We start from the raw sequence: 23,916 nt of genomic DNA on the forward strand, positions 1-23,916 counted from the left end.
GTACGACGTTTCGCTGGTAATTGCATCCAGCATCGGGCAATTCGCCAGAATGGTGAGGCTCTGCTCTTGCGTGTCACACTTTCGACGTTAAAGTTGTGTGGATGTGAACGGTACCCTGACGCCATTCACAAGAGGAAGACATTATGCCCTCGCATCAGGGTCAAAATTGTAAAATTACCTGCACATCACAAACAGAAATATAAATAGCAATCATCGCCCCCTACTGGTAGACTTGCAAATGAGAAACATTTAATGTAGGCTTTCACGACCAATATTAATCATCATGGAGGTCCGTGTACGTACGACACATTTCCACGATCTAACCCAACAAACGTTCTCATGAGATAAAATAAACTTGAACTTTCTGGGTGGAATTATATTTCACGAATGTCATGTGCCGGAGTATCAGCGATTTTCATCAATAAAACTGAACAATGTCCCTGCTTCCCTTCCGGTGCCTGTCTCGCCGCGGCAGGACCACACACATGGGTTTGGAACCCACGTAAAGTACGTGCCACCACTTTGCCAACTTGGTCAGCATGTTTGGGAGTTTTATAGCGCAGGAACTCGTGTGAACAGGGATTCTCCACTTATCTACATTACCAGTTACGCTACCTCGTATATATTGTTCAACTTGCTGTTAGATATGAAACGACTCAAACACATTCTTACATTCATGACGCACGCATTAAATTATGTGTATCAGTAACGCCACCTACTGTCTGTTGTTCAACTTGTTGTCAATTTGGCACGAAACGACTCATCCATTAAAATCCATTCATGACACATGCATTAAATCATGAGTGATAAGGATTGAACATTCATGCAAATAATAAACATTCCTTAAGGCTAATTACACAAACAAGACTGAAAGTAGGCAACACGTATGTGACATTTCTTTTGACACGAATTTTTGTGTCAAAAATAGGGGCAAAATCATGAAATGCTGACTATTCAAGTTTATTTTGTTTAACTGAGTGATAACTCAAGACACCAGGATGAGGCTTAATTGCAAGAGTGACCTGGATCACCAAAAAGACAAAAGGAAAACCAGCAAAAATAAGATTTGCTGGCTGGCTGGCATGTGGTGCGGAATGTGCATCTCAGGTCAGTGAAGCACAGCACGGGCAATGAACCACCATGCGGTCCACGTTTTTATTTCTCTCCCACACATCATCATCATCATCATCGATATCCACCAACCAAAAAAACTTCGTATAAAAACATTACCGAGTAAAAAAATAAAATCTCCACCTACTCTACATCTGATCTAGGACTAATAAAAAAAGTTACACAAAGTAAAAATTAGGCGGAATGTTCTAACGTCACGAACTGACGTCGCGTTTTTCACTGAGAAGGCATTTTCCGTAGCGCTCGTCGAACAGCAGTCCGCATGTATAAGAATAGGTTTTACCCTTTCTGGCAATAACACAAGTGTTGGGATGTTAAAACACCAAACAGAAACCTTTTGCAAGGACTCATGTCTGCATCAACACATACACTTGTGGTGAACATGCACACAAAAAAACATGCTCTGGTAGAAGAGGCATTGGCTTTGAAACTGATTGGTCCACACCAGAGACAGCTTTCTTTAGAGCCTCGTCTCAAACAGTGTTCGACCAGAGGACGCCAAAAGGCGACCCGCACAAAGACAATGCCACTGTCAGGACATTGATAGCTCGGGGGGAGCAGCTACATCATGGGACCTCCCTTGCCAGTATCAAATTTTCAGAAGAGTTTTTACCATTTTTGGCAATAAAACAGGTGTTAAGATGTGAGAACACCAAACTGAACCATTTTTTTGTTTGCATGTTTACCACAAGTATATGTGGTTAATTGAGACATGATTCCTTGCAAAAGGTTTCAGATTGGTGTTTTAACATCTTAACACATTTTTAATTGCTAGAAATGGTAAAACCTATTCTTATATTCTGATACTGGCAAGAGAGGTCCCATAAAGTCCACATAAAGTCACTTCCCACCATACGAGGGACATCCCAGAAGTATTTATCAACCCCTTTTTAGATTATATATTATATTTACTAACGTCTCTTTATTCGCAACATGCTGACAGTAGAAATATAATTGACATCATAATTTATAACTACGTCATTTTATAGTAGTGTTAATTCTACAGCAGGTAGTGAGCAGCATAAACGATGCAATTGTACCATCATGGCAGAGACCTGAACACATCCTTGTGGTAGAACTTTGGCTGCACCTGGCACAAGGCCTAGACATCCCCCCATGTATTCCAGACCTGGATATTGGAAGGAACCCAGTGATCAGCCAGGGTGTTGTGGGCAAGGTGTGTGTTTAACCATACAGGGTGCCTTTAAGAAAAGCCGAACGAGTTAGATGAATGGGTTTATAATTTCTCTGATATTCACACTAGACAGGGAGAACAATGGCCTTAACAAGATGGGCCATTGGTGAGGCTGAACTTTCAAAATGTTGTTAAACTGCACAATTACTCCACTAACTGAATGGAATTTCCAATGAGGCTGGTGCAATGAGGCTGGTGCTGGTGCATTTTGGTTGGACGAGTGGCATGTCCTCATTGGCATAATCGCTTCATTATGTCTGAATGGAATTGCTCGTAAGGCTGAGAGCAGGTGGATATGGTTTGACTAGTGGCTGGAGTCTCAAACCAAATCCCTGCAAAATCACCGCAAGCAATGTCCCCCTGAACAATCGTGCAGCAGATGTTTGTTCGGTCCTCAATTCGCTTGTCCTGGTGAGGGTCGTGGCGGCAGCATGTTGAGTGGGGTGGACGAGACCTCCCTTTCCCTGGTGACAGACTCTAGTCATTCCTAGGGAATTCCCAGGCGTTCCCAGGTCAGCCGAGCGACATAGTCCCACTAGCGTGTCCTAGGTCGGTCCCGGGGTCTGTGCCCAGTGGGACGTGCCCGGTAGGAAACCAGCGGAAATCTACCGGGGGGCATCCTTACCAGGTGCCCGAACCACCTCAACTGGCTCCTCTCGATCCGGAGGAGCAGCAGCTCGACTCTGAGGCTCTCCCGGATTACTGAGCTCCCCACTTGGTCACGGAGAGTGAGCCCAGCAACCCTGCAGAGAAACCTCATTTTGGCCCCTTGTACCCGCGATCTCATCCTTTCGGTTATTACCCAAAGCTCATGACCAAAGGTGAGGGTGGGAATGTAGATCAGCCTGTAAACCGACAGCTTTGTTCGAGAACTCAGCTCCCACTTCATTACCACAGAATGGTACAGCACCCGCAACACTGCGGACGCCGCACCGATCTGCCGGCCAATCTCCCGCTCCCACTAACCACTCGCAAAAGAGACCCAGAGGTACTTAAACTCCTCCACTAAGGGTAGCTTCCCCCCCCTCACCTGGAGAGCACAATCCACCGTCTCCCGGGAGTGAACAATGACCTCAGATTTGGAAGTGCTCATCCTCATCCCAGCCGCTTCACAATCGACATCAAACTGTTCAAGTGCACGCTAGAGATCACAGACTGATGAGGAAAAGAAGGCGTCATCTGTAAAAACCAGTGCGCCTTGATATCCTGTCCATGAAAATCACAAACAGGAGTGGAGACAAGACGCACCCCCTTGGTAGAGTCCAACATCCATAGTGAACGACTTTGATTTAACACCAAGAATACGGACACAGCTTTCACTCAGAGAATAGAGGGGCCAGATAGCACACAATAGTGGTACCAGTACATCATACTCACGCAGCACCTCCAAACAAGACATTGTGGGGAACATGGTCATATGCCTTGTCCAAGTCTACAAAGCAGAGGTAGACTGGAGAAGCACTCCCATGACCCCTGTGAAAGGGAACAGAAAAAAAGAGCCGGTCCATATATATTCATGATTCTTTCGGTAAAGTGTCCAGAACATACGGCCTTTGGTCAGATGATACAACTATAAAGTCAATCATTGACCTTTGGCCCAAGGTGCTCTGGTACCAAGTACACGTATGAGCATCCTTGCGTTCGAACAAGGTGTTTGTTATTGACATTCCGTGACTGGCGCAGAATTCCAATAAAATCTCACCATTCGGGTTCAGATCAGCGGGGCCATTCCTCTCAATCACGCCTCTCCAGGTATCTCTATCGTGCAGCAGATGCCACCCTAGATATGCACTTATGTGGTAGCCCATTGCGCTATGACCCTGCTCGCAGATATATAGGGGTTATGGATAAAAGTCTGACCTTCAAGCCTCACACAACAGATCTTTGAAAAACCAAATCAAAAATCGCCTGCTACAGAAATGTGTAAAAATAACCTGGGGCGCTTCAGCTTAAGTGCTGAAAACTTCTGCCCTATCATTGCTTTGATCAGTAGCAGAGTACTGAGCTCCAGCCAGGTACGGGAGCTCGTACACAAAACCTCTATAGGCACAACTGATTAACGTGATGTGCATTATAACCGAAACACTGAAGCCAACACCAATCCCCTGGATCCTGTTCTGGTCAACATTTTGCAATATCCACTCAGATGTGCAAACTTAAAGGGAGTTTACATGTTTTCATGCCAATGACAACCTACTCATCAACCAAGACCTCAAAAAGTGTACATTACTTTGCCACCAAATCAAGTCCCGATCCCCCTTCTGGGATCGTCCTGTCACCATCCTAAATATCACTGAGATCCCGAAGAACCCTGGCAAACAAAGTGGAACGATGTGCAAATCCAAAAAAACCACCTCATTCAAGACCCAAACATTGCACCTTTTGGCTTTGACATCTCTCGAAGACACTGATGCACCATCTACCACGTGGAAATTTAAAGAAATGCCACAGTAGTGCGATTGTGGCCATGCAACTCATTTCATAAACCACTAATCTGCACTACTTCAATGGAGGAATAGCAAAGCTACACAAACTCTTTCATGAAGCCCTCTTGTGGCGAGCAGACCTTGACATTGGCATTTAGCTACTGAACATATTGCTATCATACACAAAAATAGAATAGTGGCATGTGCCCATTGGCTAGTTGATCCTACGGAGGGACTATAAAAAACACGACCACACAGCAAAGAATAGAGGCCCAGGAATACTACTCGTAAACAAGACATTATCAACTCATCAACCCAATATGAACCACACAGCCTGTGGGAGACAACCAAGTGATTGAGGCCTACTGTGAGTACAACCTATTTGAAGCTAGGAGAGGCTTACTAAAAAGGGTATTCCAGGTTGTAAGATCTTTGGGGTTTCTTCAGTGGTGCATGGGTGGCTGGCTGAGGTGAGCCACAGAAGCAGCCACCTATTGGATGCACACAGTGGGGTAGGGCAAGAGCAGGGGTGCGTTCTGGAGTGGGTGCAGGGTAGGCAGACCCTGGCACGAGCAGCTACCCATATTTCCTTGGTGATGCCAACCCTTAAGAGGATGAAGCATGCTCACCATGGGGACGGTTGGGCTGCCTACCTTGATCTTGTAAGCGTGGTGGCACGGTGGTTACCTGTGACTGCGGAAATTGTGATTGCATGCAGATAGACTTTGGCCAAATGAATGCATGTGCTGGTAACGCTGTAAAGGGACTAAAAACGGTTCTGTGGAGGACAGCAGAGTTCTGTGTCTGGTTTTTGCAAGCTTATGGGAAGCATTTTGGCTTGCGTCAGGAATAGGGGTGGGTGATAGGGTGCATGTTTAGGTAGGGGAGCAGTAGTGTAGTGGTTAGCACACTGCGCTACGAACCTAGCAACGAGAGTTCGATTCTAGCTCATGGCCAAGACCAGTGATGATTATCGGAATTGAGTCCTGGGCCTCTCCGAGGCCGACTCAGCCTCAAATGAGTATCTAATGTGATGTAAAACCATTGCCACTCAGAAGACAAAGGCGGCCGGGCGTGGTGCTGAGCATCCACCTCCTCGTGTGCCGTGCTGGCCTTCATAGGTGCTCAGTAACAGCACTTGCCCCAAGAATCTGTTCAGGCTGGAAGGGGGATATTTGTCTTTGTACAAAGCATCTGTTTTAGCCCGACCTCACTTGGGCAGTTGGTTGCACAAAATTGGTGGAACTGTGAAGTTGGGCAGCACAACAATGGTCTATCGGAGCGTAGTTTTGTCCCAAAGCCCACAGCACTGCTACCCCACCACTCGTCCCCATGTGCACCGTCATTCCAGCTGGCAGAATTATATTAGTAGTGCGGGATATAAAGTCAGTCCGCCACAACGCCTTTCAGCTTGAACTACACATCCGCTTTAGCCACCTTGTTTATGATCACGGCAGTACACCCTGCGAGGTGACAATTGATACTGCGCTACAACCCAGTAACGCACTGAACATGATTGCACGCTACCGTAGGTTTGTCAGCACAATAGACATCAACACCGACTTTTAGTAAATACCTCTTTATATAAACCCAGGGGTGACATGGGGAAGGGTATGAAGTGAGAGCGAGTCATGGGGACCTGGAGGTTAGGGGGACGAGGAGGCGCTAGTCAGGGTCCTCTCTGGCTTCTTTCCCTTAGAAAGGCTTGACACCTGTTTGAGAAGTTCCCGGTTCTTCACCTGAATGCACAAAGACAAACTTACGTTATCGACCATGATCTATCTACTCCTGGATGAAGGTCTCCAAGCCGTCACCTCTCTCACGGTTCCGCGATGTAAGGATCCACCTAACACCTTCACATGAGCCGATTTCCCCAAGTCACTGAGTTCGTAGTACAGTGGGCAAAACCACTGCACGAAAACTCACAATTTTTACATGTATAAATATTCACACATTTTGACACGTATGCACTCAGCAGGCTAGGTGTGATGCAGTTAGTGTTCAACTCGCAATTGGAGGGTCCCACCTTCAAACTGGAGTTGAGGATCGACTGAGCCCATCATCCCTCCCAGATCAACAAACGGAGTATCATATTGTGGGGAAGTTCACAGAAGCCTTCATGTGTACAGACTGCCCTCCTCCATGGGAATATGCAATTTTTACCATTGGCTCACGGCTATCGACAGAAATGCCCACCGCCTCATTGCTCAGTTGAACAGGAAGGTGCTTGGCCTTGCCTTTGATTGGCCGGTAACTGGTCATTATGGGTGGGATAACTGTGCTGTCACCACTGGTTACCTGGAGATGCTCAATGGATTCCTTGTGCGTGCGCTCCATGTTGTTCATCTTAGTTCGGATCAGGTTCTCCTGGTACTGGAAGTCGGCCTTGATCTCCGTGAGCTACATACGCAGACACACACATACAAAGACCTCCTGTATAGTCTGCACAGACTGTTGGGGTAAGTGCTGTTAGTGAGCAGCTATGAAGGCCAGAGCGGTACACAAGAGCCAGTAGCACACCCGACCGCCTTTTGTCTCCCCAGTGGCAATGTTGGCAAACCACACCAGGTACTAATTTGAGGCTGAGTCGACCTAAGGGAGGCCCAGGACCGGTTCAAATATTCATTACTGGTGTTGGCCACGAGCAGGAATTGAACTCGGGTCGACGGGTTCATAGCGCAGCGTGCTAACCGCGACACTCCACTACTGCTCACACACAGGCAGAGGGACACGTACACAAGTCAGCGTCGCAAGTCAGCGTCGCCAGGAGACAGATCGGCATGGATCGTGCGCCGTGAACACGGTGTGGGGAGACAAGGGGAGCAGTGGCGAGCGGCGCCGCTCACCTTGCGGTCTCTCTCTAGGATGAGCCCCTCCTTCTGCTGGAGCTGCTTCTTTAGCAGAGCCACCTCCTCCTTGAGCTGAGTGATCAGGATGAAGTTGTCCGAGCTCGCCGAGTCCATTGTGGCGTCACCGGATACACTGCACCACGCACGAGCGACACGCAATAGCGCCCGGCCGAGCGTCAGTAGATGCGCGAAGAGAACAGTACCTCGCACTGACGAGTGACGCGGCGATCCATGGGGAGGAGGGGCAAGCGGTGTGGGAGGCAGAGTGCATGAGCCAAATATAAACCAAACGCTTTCCCTTTACATAACCTGAGCAACTCGCCAGCCATCGTGCCAACCAGTCACGAGTTGTTTGTGCTTTTCAAAGTCCTGACCCACCACCCACACTGCCACTCGTGTGAGTTGAAACCCTAATCAACTAACTTAACGGTCACGATTATTGGCCCTAAGCATAAACCTAACTAACCAGCTACTAGCACTAGCGTTCACACTGACCCTATGCCCTTAACCCAAGTCTGGTGTTTTGCCAGGGCTTCAGTTCGCATTCAGTCGCATCCGTTTTGGTTTTCACAGCACCGCAACACTTCTAGCACAAAAATATCACACACCCGTACACTGTGTTGTTTAGTACTGCATAGCATTGCATCGTATATTATTGCATCATATAGTATATTATCATGCAGTATAGTACTGTATAATATTGCAATGCATTGCGCCGAGTATTCTGTGGTATTAAATCTGCAAGCACAGGTCTCCGTGGGTAGGCGCGTGAGCCCTGTGTGGGGGCTGCTCGCCTGTCTCCATTGCTGGGTTTGTTCTCCACCTTAGGCTTCTTCTGCGGAGGATCGTTCTGAGAGGCAGGGCCAGGAGACTTGTGGCTGAGAAAGACACGGCACACACGTCACTTATACTCGTGCTGGGCGTACTGGCAGTGTGCTGTGTGCACTGTGTATGCTGGTTGTGCTAGAAGTTCTATGCATGCTTGTATACGGTGTGTACTTTGCTTTCTGGCGGTCCGTGTACTTTATGTAATGGCTGTGTATATTGTGTGCACTGTACATACTGTGTATTCCTTGTATTGGCTGAGTGTTTTGTACTATGTGCACTGCCTGAGTGTTGTGTACCATAAGTAATGTGTGGACTGTGTTTGCTTGCATATTGTGTGTATTATGTATTTGTTGAGTGTTGTGTATTACAGGTACAGTGTGGATCGTATGTGCTTGTGTACGGTGTGTCCTACACGTACTGTCGGTGCGTGTGCTGCTCCTTGCGCGCCCCATGCCGCTCGTCTTGGGAGGAGCGGTGCTGCGCCGCCCCCAGCCCTCGGTGCTGCTCCTTGGCCTTCTGCAGCACGCGGCGGTACGACAGCGTGCACAGCCAGCACAGCAGCTTCCCGTCCACCTGGAAACAGCAGCACATAGCACAGCACCTGTACAGTAGATGCAGCACATGCAGAGTATACGTAACACAACTCACCCATGGCATAGCAGCTTCCTGTCTACCTAGAAACAGGAGCAGAGCACAGGAGCTGTATAGTGCGTGCAGCACACGCAGCATACATAGCACAACTCACACACAGCACAGCAGCTTCCCATACACCTAGAGACAGCACACATACAGCATATATAGCGCACACACACAGCATATCAGCTTTCTGTCGACCTGACAACAGCATAAAGCACAGCTTACATGTGTAGTGCAGTAGAACGACACAACACTGGCTCGGTATAGGGGCTGTAGGCGGGTATCACGGAGGTCGTGTCAGGCCGTGACACTCTGCGTGAACCCAACAGGACACGTGACCGGATAAAGGGGGGCCAGGGGCCCCAGGGGGGTCACGTGGTTGGGGGCTCGGGCCTTCCCGAAGGATCGGGAAGGGGGGCGTGGCCTGGGGCGGAGCCGGCCACGCCGGAGTGGTTATAAGCGGGGCGTGGACGGAGAGCTGGGCTGTTCTGTGCTGTTCTGCTGGGTCAACTCTGGTATGAAGCCACCATCTACGATCCTCGGTCTCTGGTCCAGAAATGTAGTATCCCCGTGTGTTAGATAAGTTAGGAACGGTGGTTACCACCCTATGTCGTTATCCTCTTAATGTTAAGAGTTACCCATTGTGTTTAGATAATAGTGTTGCCTCCAAAGTCCAGTGTGCGCCTGAATTTAACCCACTACACATGGCATACACAGCATACAACACTAAGCACCTACAGCCAAGAGGCAGTGCCTAAAACAATGTGATGTTTTTGCACTTTAATTGCACACAGGTGAAACACTGCCATAGCACTCAACATCTAAGCATCTGCCTGCTCTAACTTGCAACTCTTCTCCAATGGCAGCTCTGAGCCGGTAGTCGGAGCCAGACTCGAAGAATGACCACTGTTGCGGTCCCACAGAGCGGTACTCATATTACTAAACCCATAAAGTTAATAGAAAAAGGATTCTTGATTTTAAGTGTTGACCCGATTCATGGCAATTAATACATTCATGTGGTAAGGGAAAAATGTGACATGCCTCTTGTCAACGAATTTTGTTACTGGAGCGCCTCAGTTGCATCTTTGACCATGACTACAATTTATTATTTTTAACAAAGCCGCAAAGTCTTGTGGAATACACAGCGTAGGAACACGTCGGCAACATGTGTTACATTTTTTATTTTAATTTATAATCGAAAGGCATGGCGGAGTGCGTGGCCGTACCTTCTTCTTGCTGTCGTCCTTGTGGTCGAAGGCGCACCTCTGCTTGCACTGCTCGCAGGCGAGGGGCAGCCCATACTTCTTCTCCGAGTTGGTGCAGCGCTGGCACTTGGTGCCGATGAACGCCGCGATTATGTTACAGTACTGGCACGGCTTGGGCTGCGTGCACCACAAGAGCACAAGCTGTCGTCAATGCCGACCCACGGAAAATGGCGCCGTCCAGCGGTGGACTGTGGCTGGGTTGTTTGTGCAATGAAGCTAAATAATATGAATGATTTCAGCAGTCAACGGCATCGAAATAGGCACCATTTAACATCAACAACATTAAAAAAAACATTTCTAAAAAATCAATCTTCCGATTGTACTATTGGCGTCATGTCATATGAAAAAATGTCCATTCAGAACTATTGTACAGTAATGGATTGACCTGTGTGTGTTACAGAACAGTCCATGGAAAGTGATATCATACAATTGCTTCCCAGATCTCTTCGAGTTACCTTTTTATCCATACACTGTCCCACATGCCATGCAACAGAAAAGTGTTCATCACATGGCAGTCAAACCGATATCGAATCTCAGAACCTGAATTCACCCAAATTAAATGAAAAACCCAGACATAATACGTGTTTTTTTGCGTGTGCAGTATATGGCAACTGGGCTGAAACCATCAACCCACTACACTTGACAACCCAGTATAATCATAGGAACCAGAAACCCGGATTTGAACCCAGTTTAGTAGTCTGAGCCACCTCCACACCATCCCAGGGTACAAATATTTCCCATCTCAACTACCAACTTAGAAATGTAATTCATCACAGAAGCAACCCAAGAAACAAACCGCTTGTTCATACATCACTTGAAGATACATATTTTTGGCTGTGACCTCGGCTTCCTGACAGGTTACTACAAAAACACTTTAAAGTGAGTTGCCAACACACTACAGTGATGTCACTGCAGTGACGTGTGGAATGGTTCAGTAGTGAAACTTCAGTGACATCACCAGAGGGCACTGCAGTTTGTCACCTTAAAGTTGTATTTTCCAGCAACAAAGCTTCAACAACAAAGCTTCAAACGCGTGTCATACAGCCATGGGCAAAGAGCCAAGGTGCGTTCTTACACGTGTAATGCGGGCGTAAGCGACCTTCCGGATGTGACGTCACGGGGGGTGGAGTCATGTGACGTGGGTGGAAGGTTCGGGTCCTTAAGCGGCTAAACCGGAAGGGGAAGTCAGTCGGGGTGTGAGCGGAAAAGAGAGAGGCCACGCGGGCGAGTGAGAAGAGGGGGGCACCGACGGCCATCGGGAGCCAACCCCGAAGAGAGGCGGAAGCTACGGAGTGGTGTGCAGCTGCGGAGAAGACAGCCAGAAGAGCTGTGTGTTAGAGGCAGCGGTGTGGCTGCCAGCTGAGGCGGGAGAGAAGAGAGAGACAGCACAAAGCTGTCAGAGCTGCAGAGAGGGGAAGAAGAGAGAGGAGTTGCAGCGAGTACAGCCAAGGGGGGGCTGTGCGAGAGTAACAGCAGCGGGGCTGCTGTTGTGGATCGGGCTGACATTGGAGTCAGCACCGTGGAGAAGCTACAGAGTAGAGACAGCCGTGTGGGAGTACAGCACGAACCGAATAAAGGACACTGAGCCAGACATCGTGGTCCAGTCGTTTATTACACTGGTGTCGGAAGTGCAACGGCATGTCGAAACAAGTGAGGAAGAAAGTTAATCCGGCGCCTGCATCGGCTTCTTCGTCCGACGACGACGAACTCCCTCCAACCACGGATCCTGTTGGGGTGGTGGAGGAGAGCCCGGCTGAGGCGACCACAGGAACGGGAGTGGAGGATGTTGGCGCGGTGGCGGGTCCGTCGATATCATCAGACGCGGATCAACGATGGCAAGCGATGGCGGTACAACTGGAGGCACTTAAGGACGTCCTGGCGCATCTATGCCATCTCGTCGCGCCAGGGACGATGGAGGACGCAGTTGGTGCTCCGCGGGCCGCCACGTTGCCTGTCCTGCCGCCGCCATTGCCCACGCGGCAAGAGGCCGCCATTTTGCGCGCTCCGCGGCGCCAAACCGCCATCTTGGCCACGCCGCGGGCCGACGCCATTTTGAATTTGCCACCACAACCACCACCATTGGAAGACGGCGGGAAGAGGAGTCGGAGTCGCCACCTTACCACGGTTAAAGAATTTTCCGTCGGTGGGGACTGGAGCGCGTTCGCCTGCCGCTTCTTGGCGGCGGTACGCACAGCAAGATGGACCGATGCGGAGGCTTTGGAGGTGTTGCCGACTCTCCTGGACGACGAATCTGTCCGATTCTTCCGTTCCATAACGACCGATAAGAAGGCAACTTTACGTGGTGTTTTTCAGGAAATGGCCGATGCTTATGAGCCACCAGATGATGCGCATCGGCGATTCGCTCAACGACAACGAGCACCAGGGGAGTCGCCCGTGGCGTTCAGGGGTGCGGTGCTGGAGCTGGCCATGGCAGCTTATCCTGAGACGCCACAGGACCTGCTCGAGCCTCTCATATTAGGGAAAATGTTGGAGCTGTCTCGGGATCTAGGGATCCCCATGCCTGTGTGTGGGCATGAGAAGCTAACTTCCCGGACGGCTGCTAAGTGTCTCGATGCGCAATTCAACCTCCGTCGCTGGAAACAAGTGACGGCGTGGACGGGGGGGCCCGTCAAAGAAGGGGATGCGCTGGGGTGGAACCCTGCGCAGGCTGTCTATGTTCCGGATGACCGGGGCCCTCAACAGCTGACGGCCGCCTCCGCTCCATGGACGGGACGCGGCGGGCCGAGACCGCGCGCGGCGCTACCAGAACGGGGCCGTCAGGAGGCAAGGCCTGCGCTTCGGCGCAACGAGGCCGAATGTTTCCGCTGCGGGCGTAGGGGCCACTACGCCAAAGACTGCTGGGCCCGCTTCCCGGCTCCGCCGCAGCAGGACGCCTCGGCACCGGACAAGTCGGCTAAAGATCCTCCGAAACAGGCATGTCGGCACGCACCAGACACTCGGCAAGGCTTTACACCTCACCCATCACCGTCGTTGCGCCATCCTAACGTTGTGGTTAAAGCATGCCCTTCGACGGGGCCTTGTCGCTCGGTCACGCAGTGGCGCAAGTTGGCACGGAGAGTCGTCGCGGCCGCTACGGGCTCGTCCACTGTACCGGGGTCTATACAAGGGGTGGACGTACGTATTTTGGTCGACTACGGCGCGTCTGCGACTATTATTTCGGGTGTCATTTTCCATCTGTTGGGCATCCCGCCGGGGGCTGTGCGTCCGGTTTATGGGTCGTGCGTCGCTGCGAACGGGGGTAGCATGGGTATCGTGGGTCAGGTGGATGCTAAGATATCTATTGGGGATGTGTCGGCCTTGGGTGTTGTGTTGATATCGAGATCTTTGGCGGTTCCTTGTTTGTTAGGCACCGATTTTTTGGCTAAGATGCCCATTTTGATCAAAATCAATGAGAATTGTATTGAACTGCCGGGGGGCCGTCAAATCTCGTTTCTGCCGTCGCCCTGGGGGCGACCTGCTTCGGCCGTACAAGTGCAGGCGCTGTCCGTCGCATCTGTGGACATCCCACCTGGTACACAGATGCTTATACCCTTGCGGTATCAGAAGCCCCTGCCTGATCGGCTAGGAGCAGTAGGGGTCTTGTTGTCACCGTCCGTCACGATAACAACCGGGTTGGCGTTAGTGGGGGCACAGACCATCGTCCGGCCGGATCAATTACCGTTTTTACAGGTGCTTAATGCGGGGGGGGAAAACGTCCGTGTTCCGGCCGGTACGGTTGTGGCACATGCCACTACGGCGTTTGCGACCCATGATTGTCCGCATAGCCGGGGAGTGGTTGCTGGGGTTTCCGAGCCAAGGGGTTCGGATAATCGTTGGGTTGCTGACTTATGTGACGGAAATTCTTCCCTGTCCATGGAGCAACGTGGTGCGCTGCGTAAATTGTTGTTGACATATTCCGATGTGTTCAGCTCCGATGATTTGGATTTGGGCCGCACATCGTTGCTTTACCATCACATTGAGATGGGCGATGCTGCCCCTATTCGATTAAATTCGCATCGGATGAGTCCTGCGGAGCGAGAACACGTGCGGGGGGCAGTGGAAGACATGTTGGCTGCGGACATTATATCGCCATCTAACAGCCCATGGGGCGCTCCGGTCGTCTTGGTTAAGAAAAAGGATGGCAAATTGCGATTTTGTGTTGATTTCCGGAAATTGAATAAGATATCGGTGGCAGATGCGTACCCCCTGCCGCGTATGGATGACTCCCTCGACGCATTGTCGGGGGCTAAGTTCTTTTCCACACTGGACCTCTCTTCGGGATTTTGGCAGCTTCCCCTTGACGAGTCCTCACGGGAGAAAACCGCATTCCGTACGCCGCAGGGGTTATTTCAATTCAACTGTCTCCCGATGGGATTGAATGCGGCCCCTGCTACATTTCAAAGATTGATGGAGCTCGTTTTGTCGGGGTTGCAGTGGGAGACGTGTCTTATATATTTGGATGATATTATTGTCTTCAGCCGCACATTTGATGAACATTTGACGCGGCTGGAGACAGTGTTCATGAGGATGCGTTCTGCCAAATTGAAATTCAAACCAAAGAAATGTCACCTACTGCAACGGTCCGTCCGCTATTTGGGGCACATTGTGAGTGCTGAGGGGGTGTCCACGGATCCGGAAAAGACGGCGTGCGTCCGGGATTGGCCGACTCCGGCCACCGTGGGGGATGTTCGCCGGTTTTTGGGATTTGCCTCGTATTACCGAAGATTTGTGCCGGGTTTTGCGACGATTGCGAGGCCCTTGCATCTCCTTACGGGTAAAGGACGGAAGTTTGGTTGGGGACAGCCGGAGGAGGCGGCCTTTCGGAGTCTGCGTGATCTATTGGCCACGGCCCCAACATTGGATTATCCCGATTTCAATCACCCATTCATTCTTGATACGGACGCGAGTGACACGGGTATTGGGGCGGTATTATCACAGTCTAAAGGGGGTGTAGAGCGCGTCGTGGCGTATGGTAGCCGAGTCTTGTCTCCTGCGGAAACCCGCTACTGTGTCACTCGCAGAGAACTATTGGCGGTTGTTTTTTTCCTACGGCAATTTCGACCATACCTCTACGGTCGTTCTTTTATTGTGCGTACGGATCATGCGGCCTTGCTATATGCCCTTAAAATTGACCAGCCATCCGGACAGTTGGCACGTTGGTTGGACACGTTACAGGAATTTTCCTTCCAAATTCAACATCGGAAGGGAGTGCGCCATGCGAACGCTGACGCACTTTCCAGATTACCGCGGCGCGCCCCTTGTAAATGTGAGTCGGGGACGCATAGGTGTTCGCCGATTCCAAACCCCCCTCAGCCGCTTACGTTGGCCGTCGAGAAGTCGGATACTCCGATGGAACCGGGACCGGCTGACGGGGTTTTGAATCTGCCGCGGTCTGTCTGGATCCGGGAACAGTTGATGGATGAGTCGTTGGTGTCCTTGCGGAAGCGGTCTGCTAGGGACAAGGGGAGTCCGTGTGCGGCTGTGGGGCCGCAAACCGCTCTCCGAGATGGTCTGCTTATGTGGCGGGAGGGGTTCCAGGAACGTTGGCGCCTGGTGGTACCAACGTCCTTGCGATTCGAGTTGATTAGAACTCTCCATTGTGACACTCTCTTACATTTAGGGGTGCAGAAGACCTTGTTGACGTTGCAACGTCATTATTTTTGGCACGGCATGGCGACAGATGTCGTAGGGCACGTGCGCGCGTGCCCTGCGTGTGCACGACGTAAGCCGCCGAAACATCCTTACGTGCCGCCTCTCCAGTCGATTCAGGTGTCTCGAGTCAATGAATTAGTGGCACTGGACATATTGGGACCTTTTCCACCATCGGCGAGGGGAAATAAATATTTGCTGGTAGGGGTTGAGTACCTCTCCCGTTGGCCGATGGCCTGGCCGTTGCCCGATCAGTCGGCCGCGGCCGTTACCGACGCCTTTTTGTTTGGGTATATTATGGACAAGGGGGCGCCTGAGAGACTCCTCACGGACCAGGGCAGAAATTTCTCTTTAAATTATTGGCGGAAGTGTGCGCGGGCCTTGGGACTAAGAAAGTACGGACATCCCCATACCATCCGCAGACGGATGGTATGGTTGAACGGCTGAACAGGACATTGTCTGCCATGCTTTGCCATACCGTGAGTGAACAACAATCAGATTGGGATCTGCACATCCCCGGGGTGCTTTCGGCGTACAGGATGACGCCTCATGCGGCTACAGGGTATTCGCCGTTTTACCTTATGTATGGTCGGGAAAACGTGCCGCCGGTGGATGTGCAATTGGGAACTGGGGTGAAGGGACCTCGTAAACCACTTCCTGAATACATTCAGGACACGGTTCGCCGAGTCACGGAGGCGCGGGAGAATGCCCGCGTGGCTACGGCCAAAGCCCAGGCCCGGAACGAGTGATATGCGCGACGGTCCGAGGGGGAGTGCCCTTGGAAGGTTGGGGACCTAGCCTGGCTTCATTGTCCACAGGTACGTCCGGGAACCTCGCCGAAATTGCACAAACCCTGGCATGGTCCCGTACGCCTCATTGCGGTTCCCAACCCACAGTCAGCACGCGTCCAGATTGGGTCTCGTCGCTGGGTTGTGCATACGTCGCGCTTGAAACCATATGTTGCTCCCTTACATGATGCGTCATCCCCCAATGTTGCCTTGCCGGGGTCTGTTGCTGCTGACTCTCCCCTGCCTGCGTCCATTGATCTTGCTAGAGCGCCTGTCGTACCTGTTCCAAACAGGCCGGCCGTGACATTGCGGGGGACGAGGGGCCCTGCTCGGAGGACGCCTGCCAGGTCTGCGGGACCTTCGAGCCCTGCAGCCCTTCCGACCCAGCTGCGGGCACGGTCACAGGACAAGCCCAAGACTAACTCTTTAGGGACACGGGACGTCGGTGGACTTCCAGCTGCGACAGGGGGATTACCCCCTGTCATTCCTCGACTTTCATCGCGTTCCCGTTCTGCGAGTGGGCCGCCGACCGTCCGGGACGGGCCGGCGACCCGCACACGTTCCAAATCGCTTACGTTTCGTTGATTGTTGCTGTGTTGTTATCTTTTTCTTACAGTTGTATTTATTGCATGCTTTTTGTACGTTCGTTGATGTTAATTGCGTTGTTGTTGTTGTTCTTGCTGTTACATTGTATGCTTAGTGTCCTTTAGGGGGGGAAGCTCGGTTCGCCGCATTACGATTTGCTATTGGTCAGCCGAGGTCGGCTGGGATTTTTCTACGGGGGAGGGTGGTGTAATGCGGGCGTAAGCGACCTTCCGGATGTGACGTCACGGGGGGTGGAGTCATGTGACGTGGGTGGAAGGTTCGGGTCCTTAAGCGGGTAAACCGGAAGGGGAAGTCAGTCGGGGTGTGAGCGGAAAAGAGAGAGGCCACGCGAGCGAGTGAGAAGAGGGGGGCACCGACGGCCATCGGGAGCCAACCCCGAAGAGAGGCGGAAGCTACGGAGTGGTGTGCAGCTGCGGAGAAGACAGCCAGAAGAGCTGTGTGTTAGAGGCAGCGGTGTGGCTGCCAGCTGAGGCGGGAGAGAAGAGAGAGAGAGACAGCACGAAGCTGTCAGAGCTGCAGAGAGGGGAAGAAGAGAGAGGAGTTGCAGCGAGTACAGCCAAGGGGGGGCTGTGCGAGAGTAACAGCAGCGGGGCTGCTGTTGTGGATCGGGCTGACATTGGAGTCAGCACCGTGGAGAAGCTACAGAGTAGAGACAGCCGTGTGGGAGTACAGCACGAACCGAATAAAGGACACTGAGCCAGACATCGTGGTCCAGTCGTTTATTACACACGTAAGCAGGTATTTGTTGTGACCCGTCCTCATTAACCAGGGCACAAAGCTGGCACTGCCGAGATTCTAGGCTTGAATCCAGGTTTCAACAACCTGTGATTAACCAGGGTTCTCAAGTGGACTGAGTTTATGGTCTAAGTCCAGTCACCCATGACACAAAACAAATCGTGCTAAATGCAAGAAATCCAGCAATGACAAATGTTGGTTGACTGCCATGTGATGGACCTGTTTATATTATGCCACATGGGAAAGTGCAGCGTCACTCGCATGTGGATGAGAGGTCACTTGACGGGATCTCGGAAATAGTTATGCGATATCACCTTCCACGGGACTGTTCTCTAACACGGGGTGTTGTACTACTCTGAGAGTTATAAAATGGACATATGTTTATCTCATAACATGACACCAACTTCACGTAATTTGTAAAAGGTGTGCATTGCATTTTTCTCTTCCATCCTAGTCTAAAATGTGTATGCTCATGAAAAATATTTTTTAGTGTTCAAAGATCCCCAAAACGATTCGTGGATGTTTTGAATGCAACAAAAAATACACATACCGTGCCATACAGCTTCACGTTCTGTGCACACTTTTTGCAAATGGTGTTGGTTTTGCTGCAGGAAAAAATAAGACACAAGCAGAACACGGGTTCAATGTGGTCACACAGCATCCTCTTTGTGTGTAGTGGGCCCTGCTAAAAGAGATTAAATTTTGCGAAATAAAATTCGACTGGCACACAACGTTTAAGGAAAACATCACCCCAAAATATAAATATTTCTTATCTTGGAGAAGTGTACTCAGACTCTGGCTCCTGCGTCTTTATGATCCTCATGTGACGTCAATGTGAAAACACTATGTGCTTTAAAATGTCAATGCGGTTACGTCACAGCACCTAAACAGGCTTTTCAAGTGTTCTTTTTCTCATTTAATAAAGCTTCAACCCATTGGCAGACTCCCCAATGTACATAACCTGGAAATACATTGTCAAGAACCGTTGATTTAGCTGTCTTCCGTTTAAGAAACGAGTCCAATGTAGAACATCTTAAGTGGGGAATGGTTGGGTCGTGTTGTGTGCACAAGTAATGGTTAAAAAGAGGAAGAAACCAGTCGAATTCAAGCAGAACTCTTGCATTCATATATAGTGCTCATAACAAAGTTAAAAATGTGCATACACACGGGTATATATAACTCTACTCCTAAATACATGTGTATTTGGGTGCCACTCAATATGCAAAAGGAAAGCGACGTTTCAGTTTTACGTGATCACATCCTACTCTCAAATGATTATTTTTGGTGTCAACAGCTGACAATCTCATTAAAATCTATTAACATTTACAGGTTGGTCAGAATCCCCGCCTCTTCTTCTTCTTGTGTGGCTATGCCTCGATACGATGACTATGTATTGACTGTAAACAGTATTGAGGGATTGTCTTTAAAACCGCTGTGCTTCAGTTTAACAGGAAAAAAATAATAAAACCAAGAGTGACTTCGAAAATAACAAACTTGAATTTCGGTTGGCACCCTAATACAGGCATCCCTTCATTTACGAACGTTCGGTTTACGAAATTTAACGTAAATGCAATCCGACTAATTACGCACACTTTTCGATGAACAAAATCGAATTTCCGCTAGAACACAATTTCACACGGCACGTGCCATGAAATCAAACGAGAACTACCTGAGAGGCTGCGTCATCCATCCGCGACAGTCACGGCATCCGCGCAGTGCAACAGTAATGCCTCCACATCACCTTTCCAGTCATTCCAACATGCAGCTCTGTTGTGGAGTTCCATGACATTTTATAATGCAATTAATTGAAGGATTTTGTTTCATTATTATTTCTGGATTGTGAAAGTGAAAAATATGTATATTTTTAGGTTAGGAGTAGAGTTGGAATGACTCTGAAACACATCCCTATTTTTTTGTATTCATGGGAAAAGCCATTGCCATTTACCAAGTTTCGTTTTACGTGTTTTGAAGAACGCATCCCATTTGTAAATCGAGGGATAGCTGTACAGTACATACGTGACATCATGAGAAAGGCTATGTGTCTCCCTGCTCAAATGAGCACTCATTTCTAGACATGTAACAATTCACACTCACTGGAGTTTTATTAATTTTCATGATTCGCGGTTCAGATGGAAATTTTTCACGTGTATTTACTATCTAATTTGTATTCTCATTTGTCTTGTTCATACTGTTTTATTCATGCCATTGGCCTTCATGTCACATGAGCTTATAATTTTCCGACATTGTCAATAATCGATTATCATGTGCACGTGTCATGATTAAGAATAGTATGTTTAAAACATGAATAAATACATAGTTATATAACTACCGAATTATATTTCCAGCCCTGTGCTGTTGTGCTGAAAATTCCACATTTCCATGGCAGGGCCAAGGCTTTCCATACCATAACCAACTGTTCATGGCTCACTAAATGGTAAGAGTGTTGGTGTGCCAAATCACCCTCCAACAAGGATTTTAACTTGTGATCTTCTGACTTTTAATTAAGAGCTATAACCAAAGTGTTGGCCTGCTCAATATACATAAAAGCACACATTGCAACTGAGTGAAAAACGAAGGGTGATGAGCATGTGTGTGTGGCCGGCTCTGAGCGCCGAGCCATGCGGCCCCTCTTCCACTCTGGGGTTTCTCGAGATGCAGCAGCAGCAGCTCACCTCTCCTGCTGGAATTCTGTGCGGCAGTAGGTGCACTTGACAACAGGGTGAGCGATGCGACAATCCTGCACACAAGGGAACACACGGGGGGCCACGCAGGGGCATGTGGAGACAAGTGGATGAAACTTCACACCAGCGGGGGATTCAGCTCGCCTTTGGGATCCTCAGCACTGCAGAGCCCTTGTTGATGTTGCCCTGTAATATTGATGTGTTTGTTTGTGTTGTTGTTGCTGTGCTGTCTTGTAAAATAGTCGGGGAACTCGCTCAACGGGATCATCCGTGGAACAAATAAACTTAAACAATGTGTGGCACATGTCTTATGTGGAAATCCACCATTTGCTTACCCTAGCTGCTGCCGAGTTCCTCATCCATGCCTTCATGCTATTGCAACGTCCTCAGTTCTCTCATCTTCAAACTCCAGTTGATCCAAAACTCTGCTTCCAGACTCCTCACCTGCACCCATGATCGAGATCACAGGACTCCAATACTCCAGTTTCTCTATTCACTCCCAATTCTATCCCGGATCAATTTCAAGATCTTACTCACCGTCTTCAAGATGGACTCGTCCTTGCAAACTCGGCAACTCACTCTACTCCCCTCTACATACTCTCCTACCTCTTATCTCACTCTACTCCCCTCCACGTACTCTCTGCTGCAACAACCGAGGCATTCTGTGGAAGCTCCTATTCAACTGTCACTCAGAGGGAGGTCGCTCATTCTCCTCTGCTGGCTCCAATCTGGAATTCCCTTTACTCCAACGGCGCGGCCAACTCTCTTGCCCCTCTTCAAGCACAGGTTCTAAATTTGTATTTGCTCTTCTGCCTATGACCGACTATACCAGGGGTCGGCAACCAAAACAACAAGAAGAGCCATTTCCTTCCAATTCGGTACAAAATTCAGTATTTCAAGAGCCGCAATGCATCTATGTACATACGTACATATCGTCAAGAAGCAGCCCGTAAAGAGCCGCATGCGGCTCCGGAGCCGTAGGTTGCCGACCCCTGGACTATACTCATATAGAGCCCAAAGGAAGCATAGAGCACCATAGACTCACACACAGATGTATGACAGCTTCTGTCAATAAATATTCCCATTGTTTCTTGGACGTCTTGAGATGTGGTCGCATTTAGACGCTAAGTATTCCAAATGAATTGTATGGTGGCGTGAATCCACAGAATCTACACTAGTTTGACCATGTAGACATCAGTGACGTGCGGTGAGGTCAATGGCTGGGGAGGCACTGGCTAGTATCAGAGGCAGATTTACAGAGGGGGGCGTGTCCTCACTGAGGGAGCGTGGCTGACACGCCCCCCTCAGTGAGGCAGATGTGATAGCTGCCTCCCCTGGTGCTTTTTCATTGCAGTTTCATGACGAGACCAGCGAGCCTAAATATAATTATACACATACGTGAAATAAGTTACCTGGAGTATGGAAGGCGAGGACATGTAATGAAGGGTTCTACAAACATTACATTGGTGACACATAGAGAGATAGTAACAGGCACGCGCTTATTGCCAGTTTCTGAGGTGTTGCGCAATCAGAGGGGAGGCTGAGCTCATCGCTGCCTCACCTCTCGTCTCTTCCTGTATTTGCAGCGGAGCTCCGCAAATTTGGCGATTTTGACGATAAAAACGATTGGAATCGTACAGAAATTACATTTATAACACAAATTAGTGGAAAAATCTTAATCTTTTTTCTTTGATTGTTTTTTTTTACTTTTAGTAAAAGCTATTTTCATTGGAGTATAACAGGTGAGGCTGTGCCTCCCCTGACCGCACGTCCCTGGTAGACACTCCAGTCGTGGTGCAACTCTGGTGTTGTGAATCTACTCTGGTTCTGTAAACACGCTACAGTCTGAATACTGTGTTGTAACCCGAGCCCCGAGTTATCCCCTTCATCCCATTCACCCCCAGGCCTCCGATTGCCTCCCCTTCATCTCCATCCCTATCAGTGATCCCCAATCTCCATTCGATTCCCTCCATCCCAATATTTCAATCTCCCAATCTCATCTTGATCCTGTTAGGCTCCAATTCTCCCTTCGATTCCCACATATCCCCTGGATCCCGTTGTGATCCCATTAATCCCAATTTCACCCCTCGACTCTCTCAATCTCCATTTCATCCCAATTTTTTTTCTTACCAATGATCCGCTAATCTCAACTTGATCGCGTTAGGCTCGAATTCTCTTCGATTCCCCCATATCCCCTTGGGAGTCCCATCCCAACCACTCCCCATGAAACGTCCGGGGGGGGGGGGTCTATTATCGTCCCCATCATCTCCGCTCTCTTCCTGATCCCGTTATTCGCCCATTTCCCCCCTTCCACCGCCGTGCTCAGGCATGGTCGCTCCCTCCACCCCAAACACTCATCTCTCTCTTCCCATCATCTTATATATATTTTTTACCAAGGCAAAGGCCCCCTTGAGCCACACGGCTCTTTTTCAGAAGCGACCTGGCCATCACAAATGAAAGCCCCAACGAAGTGGCTCGTTAAAGTTGGATAGCAGCAGTGGCCAAGCACTCGAAACGCGTGACGGAGATTCTAAACGTGGAGGGGGTAAAATAAAACCGGAGGACCCGGAGAAAAATAAATCCACGAGACCACGAATCAGAAGAAAAATATTTCGTGCACAACTCCCTCCCTTCCTTCCCCGTCTTTCTCCCTTGCCCCCCCCCCGCACCTTGCACAGCTGCTGGCTCTGTGAGAGCTCCTCGAAGGGGAATCTCTGGTGACACTTGGTGCAGGCGTACAGAGCGGACATCGCGGCGGCGGTAGAGAGACGAAGTGGTGGGAGTGGGGGGAAGAAGAAGAGACCGGGAACGATCCTTGCGATTCCTGCTCGTCGATTAAACAACGCGATCGATTCCCGCGTTAGTTGTAAAGCCCAGTCGCGAATCGCCTGTGGAATCGACTGCTCGTAGATTCTCGATTCGACACGTGTAGATTATACCACCACAGGACATGAACAGTCAGGCTTTTTGCCACTCCACTGCTGGATAAGCGTTCGCTGTACAGTCACTTGTATTGAATAATACCAGAGTCGACGCACATTCGTAACGGGTTACACCGCTGCGTAGTCTATGCATTTGCATTCATTCACCCCACCACGATACATTGTGTATGGGTACTGTCTAAATG

The 23,916-nt window shown here is 49.7% G+C and overlaps 1 protein-coding gene across 3 annotated transcripts; it reads right to left on the reverse strand.

Annotated features, from left to right (window-relative positions):
* Window positions 1-1,152: 1,152 nt before the first annotated feature.
* LOC144937237 (protein FAM76B-like) lies at window positions 1,153-23,600 on the reverse strand. Of its 3 annotated transcripts, XM_078864619.1 has the most exons (9): window positions 23,459-23,600; window positions 20,781-20,845; window positions 18,659-18,713; window positions 10,292-10,447; window positions 8,848-9,002; window positions 8,396-8,479; window positions 7,599-7,734; window positions 7,051-7,152; window positions 1,153-6,491 (listed from the first exon to the last, which is right to left on the reverse strand). In XM_078864619.1, exons 1-9 carry the CDS (start codon window positions 23,537-23,539, stop codon window positions 6,399-6,401), a joined length of 927 nt encoding a protein of 308 aa, XP_078720745.1. In that variant the 5' UTR covers window positions 23,540-23,600; the 3' UTR covers window positions 1,153-6,398. The 3 variants fall into 3 exon arrangements, with proteins under 3 accessions (XP_078720745.1, XP_078720743.1, XP_078720744.1); XM_078864617.1 differs by lacking the exon at window positions 1,153-6,491 and having other exon boundaries at window positions 6,504-7,152; XM_078864618.1 differs by lacking the exons at window positions 1,153-6,491; window positions 23,459-23,600 and adding an exon at window positions 21,125-21,236 and having other exon boundaries at window positions 6,504-7,152.
* Between the last annotated feature and the right edge of the window lie 316 nt (window positions 23,601-23,916).

Source organism: Lampetra fluviatilis, chromosome 18 (assembly GCF_964198595.1).
Source record: "Lampetra fluviatilis chromosome 18, kcLamFluv1.1, whole genome shotgun sequence".
NCBI lineage: Eukaryota > Metazoa > Chordata > Hyperoartia > Petromyzontiformes > Petromyzontidae > Lampetra > Lampetra fluviatilis.

Bases quoted from the DNA above. Each gene is read 5' to 3' on its own strand.
- LOC144937237 (XM_078864617.1), bottom strand. From the start codon at position 23,539: ATGTCCGCTCTGTACGCCTGCACCAAGTGTCACCAGAGATTCCCCTTC. The intron at 10,448-18,658 runs GTATGTGTATTT...TGGTGCACGCAG, and splicing joins ACGTGAAGCTGTATGGCACG to CCCAAGCCGTGCCAGTACTG. The intron at 8,480-8,847 runs GTACGTGTAGGA...TGTCTTTCTCAG, and splicing joins GAGCAGCACACGCACCGACA to CCACAAGTCTCCTGGCCCTG.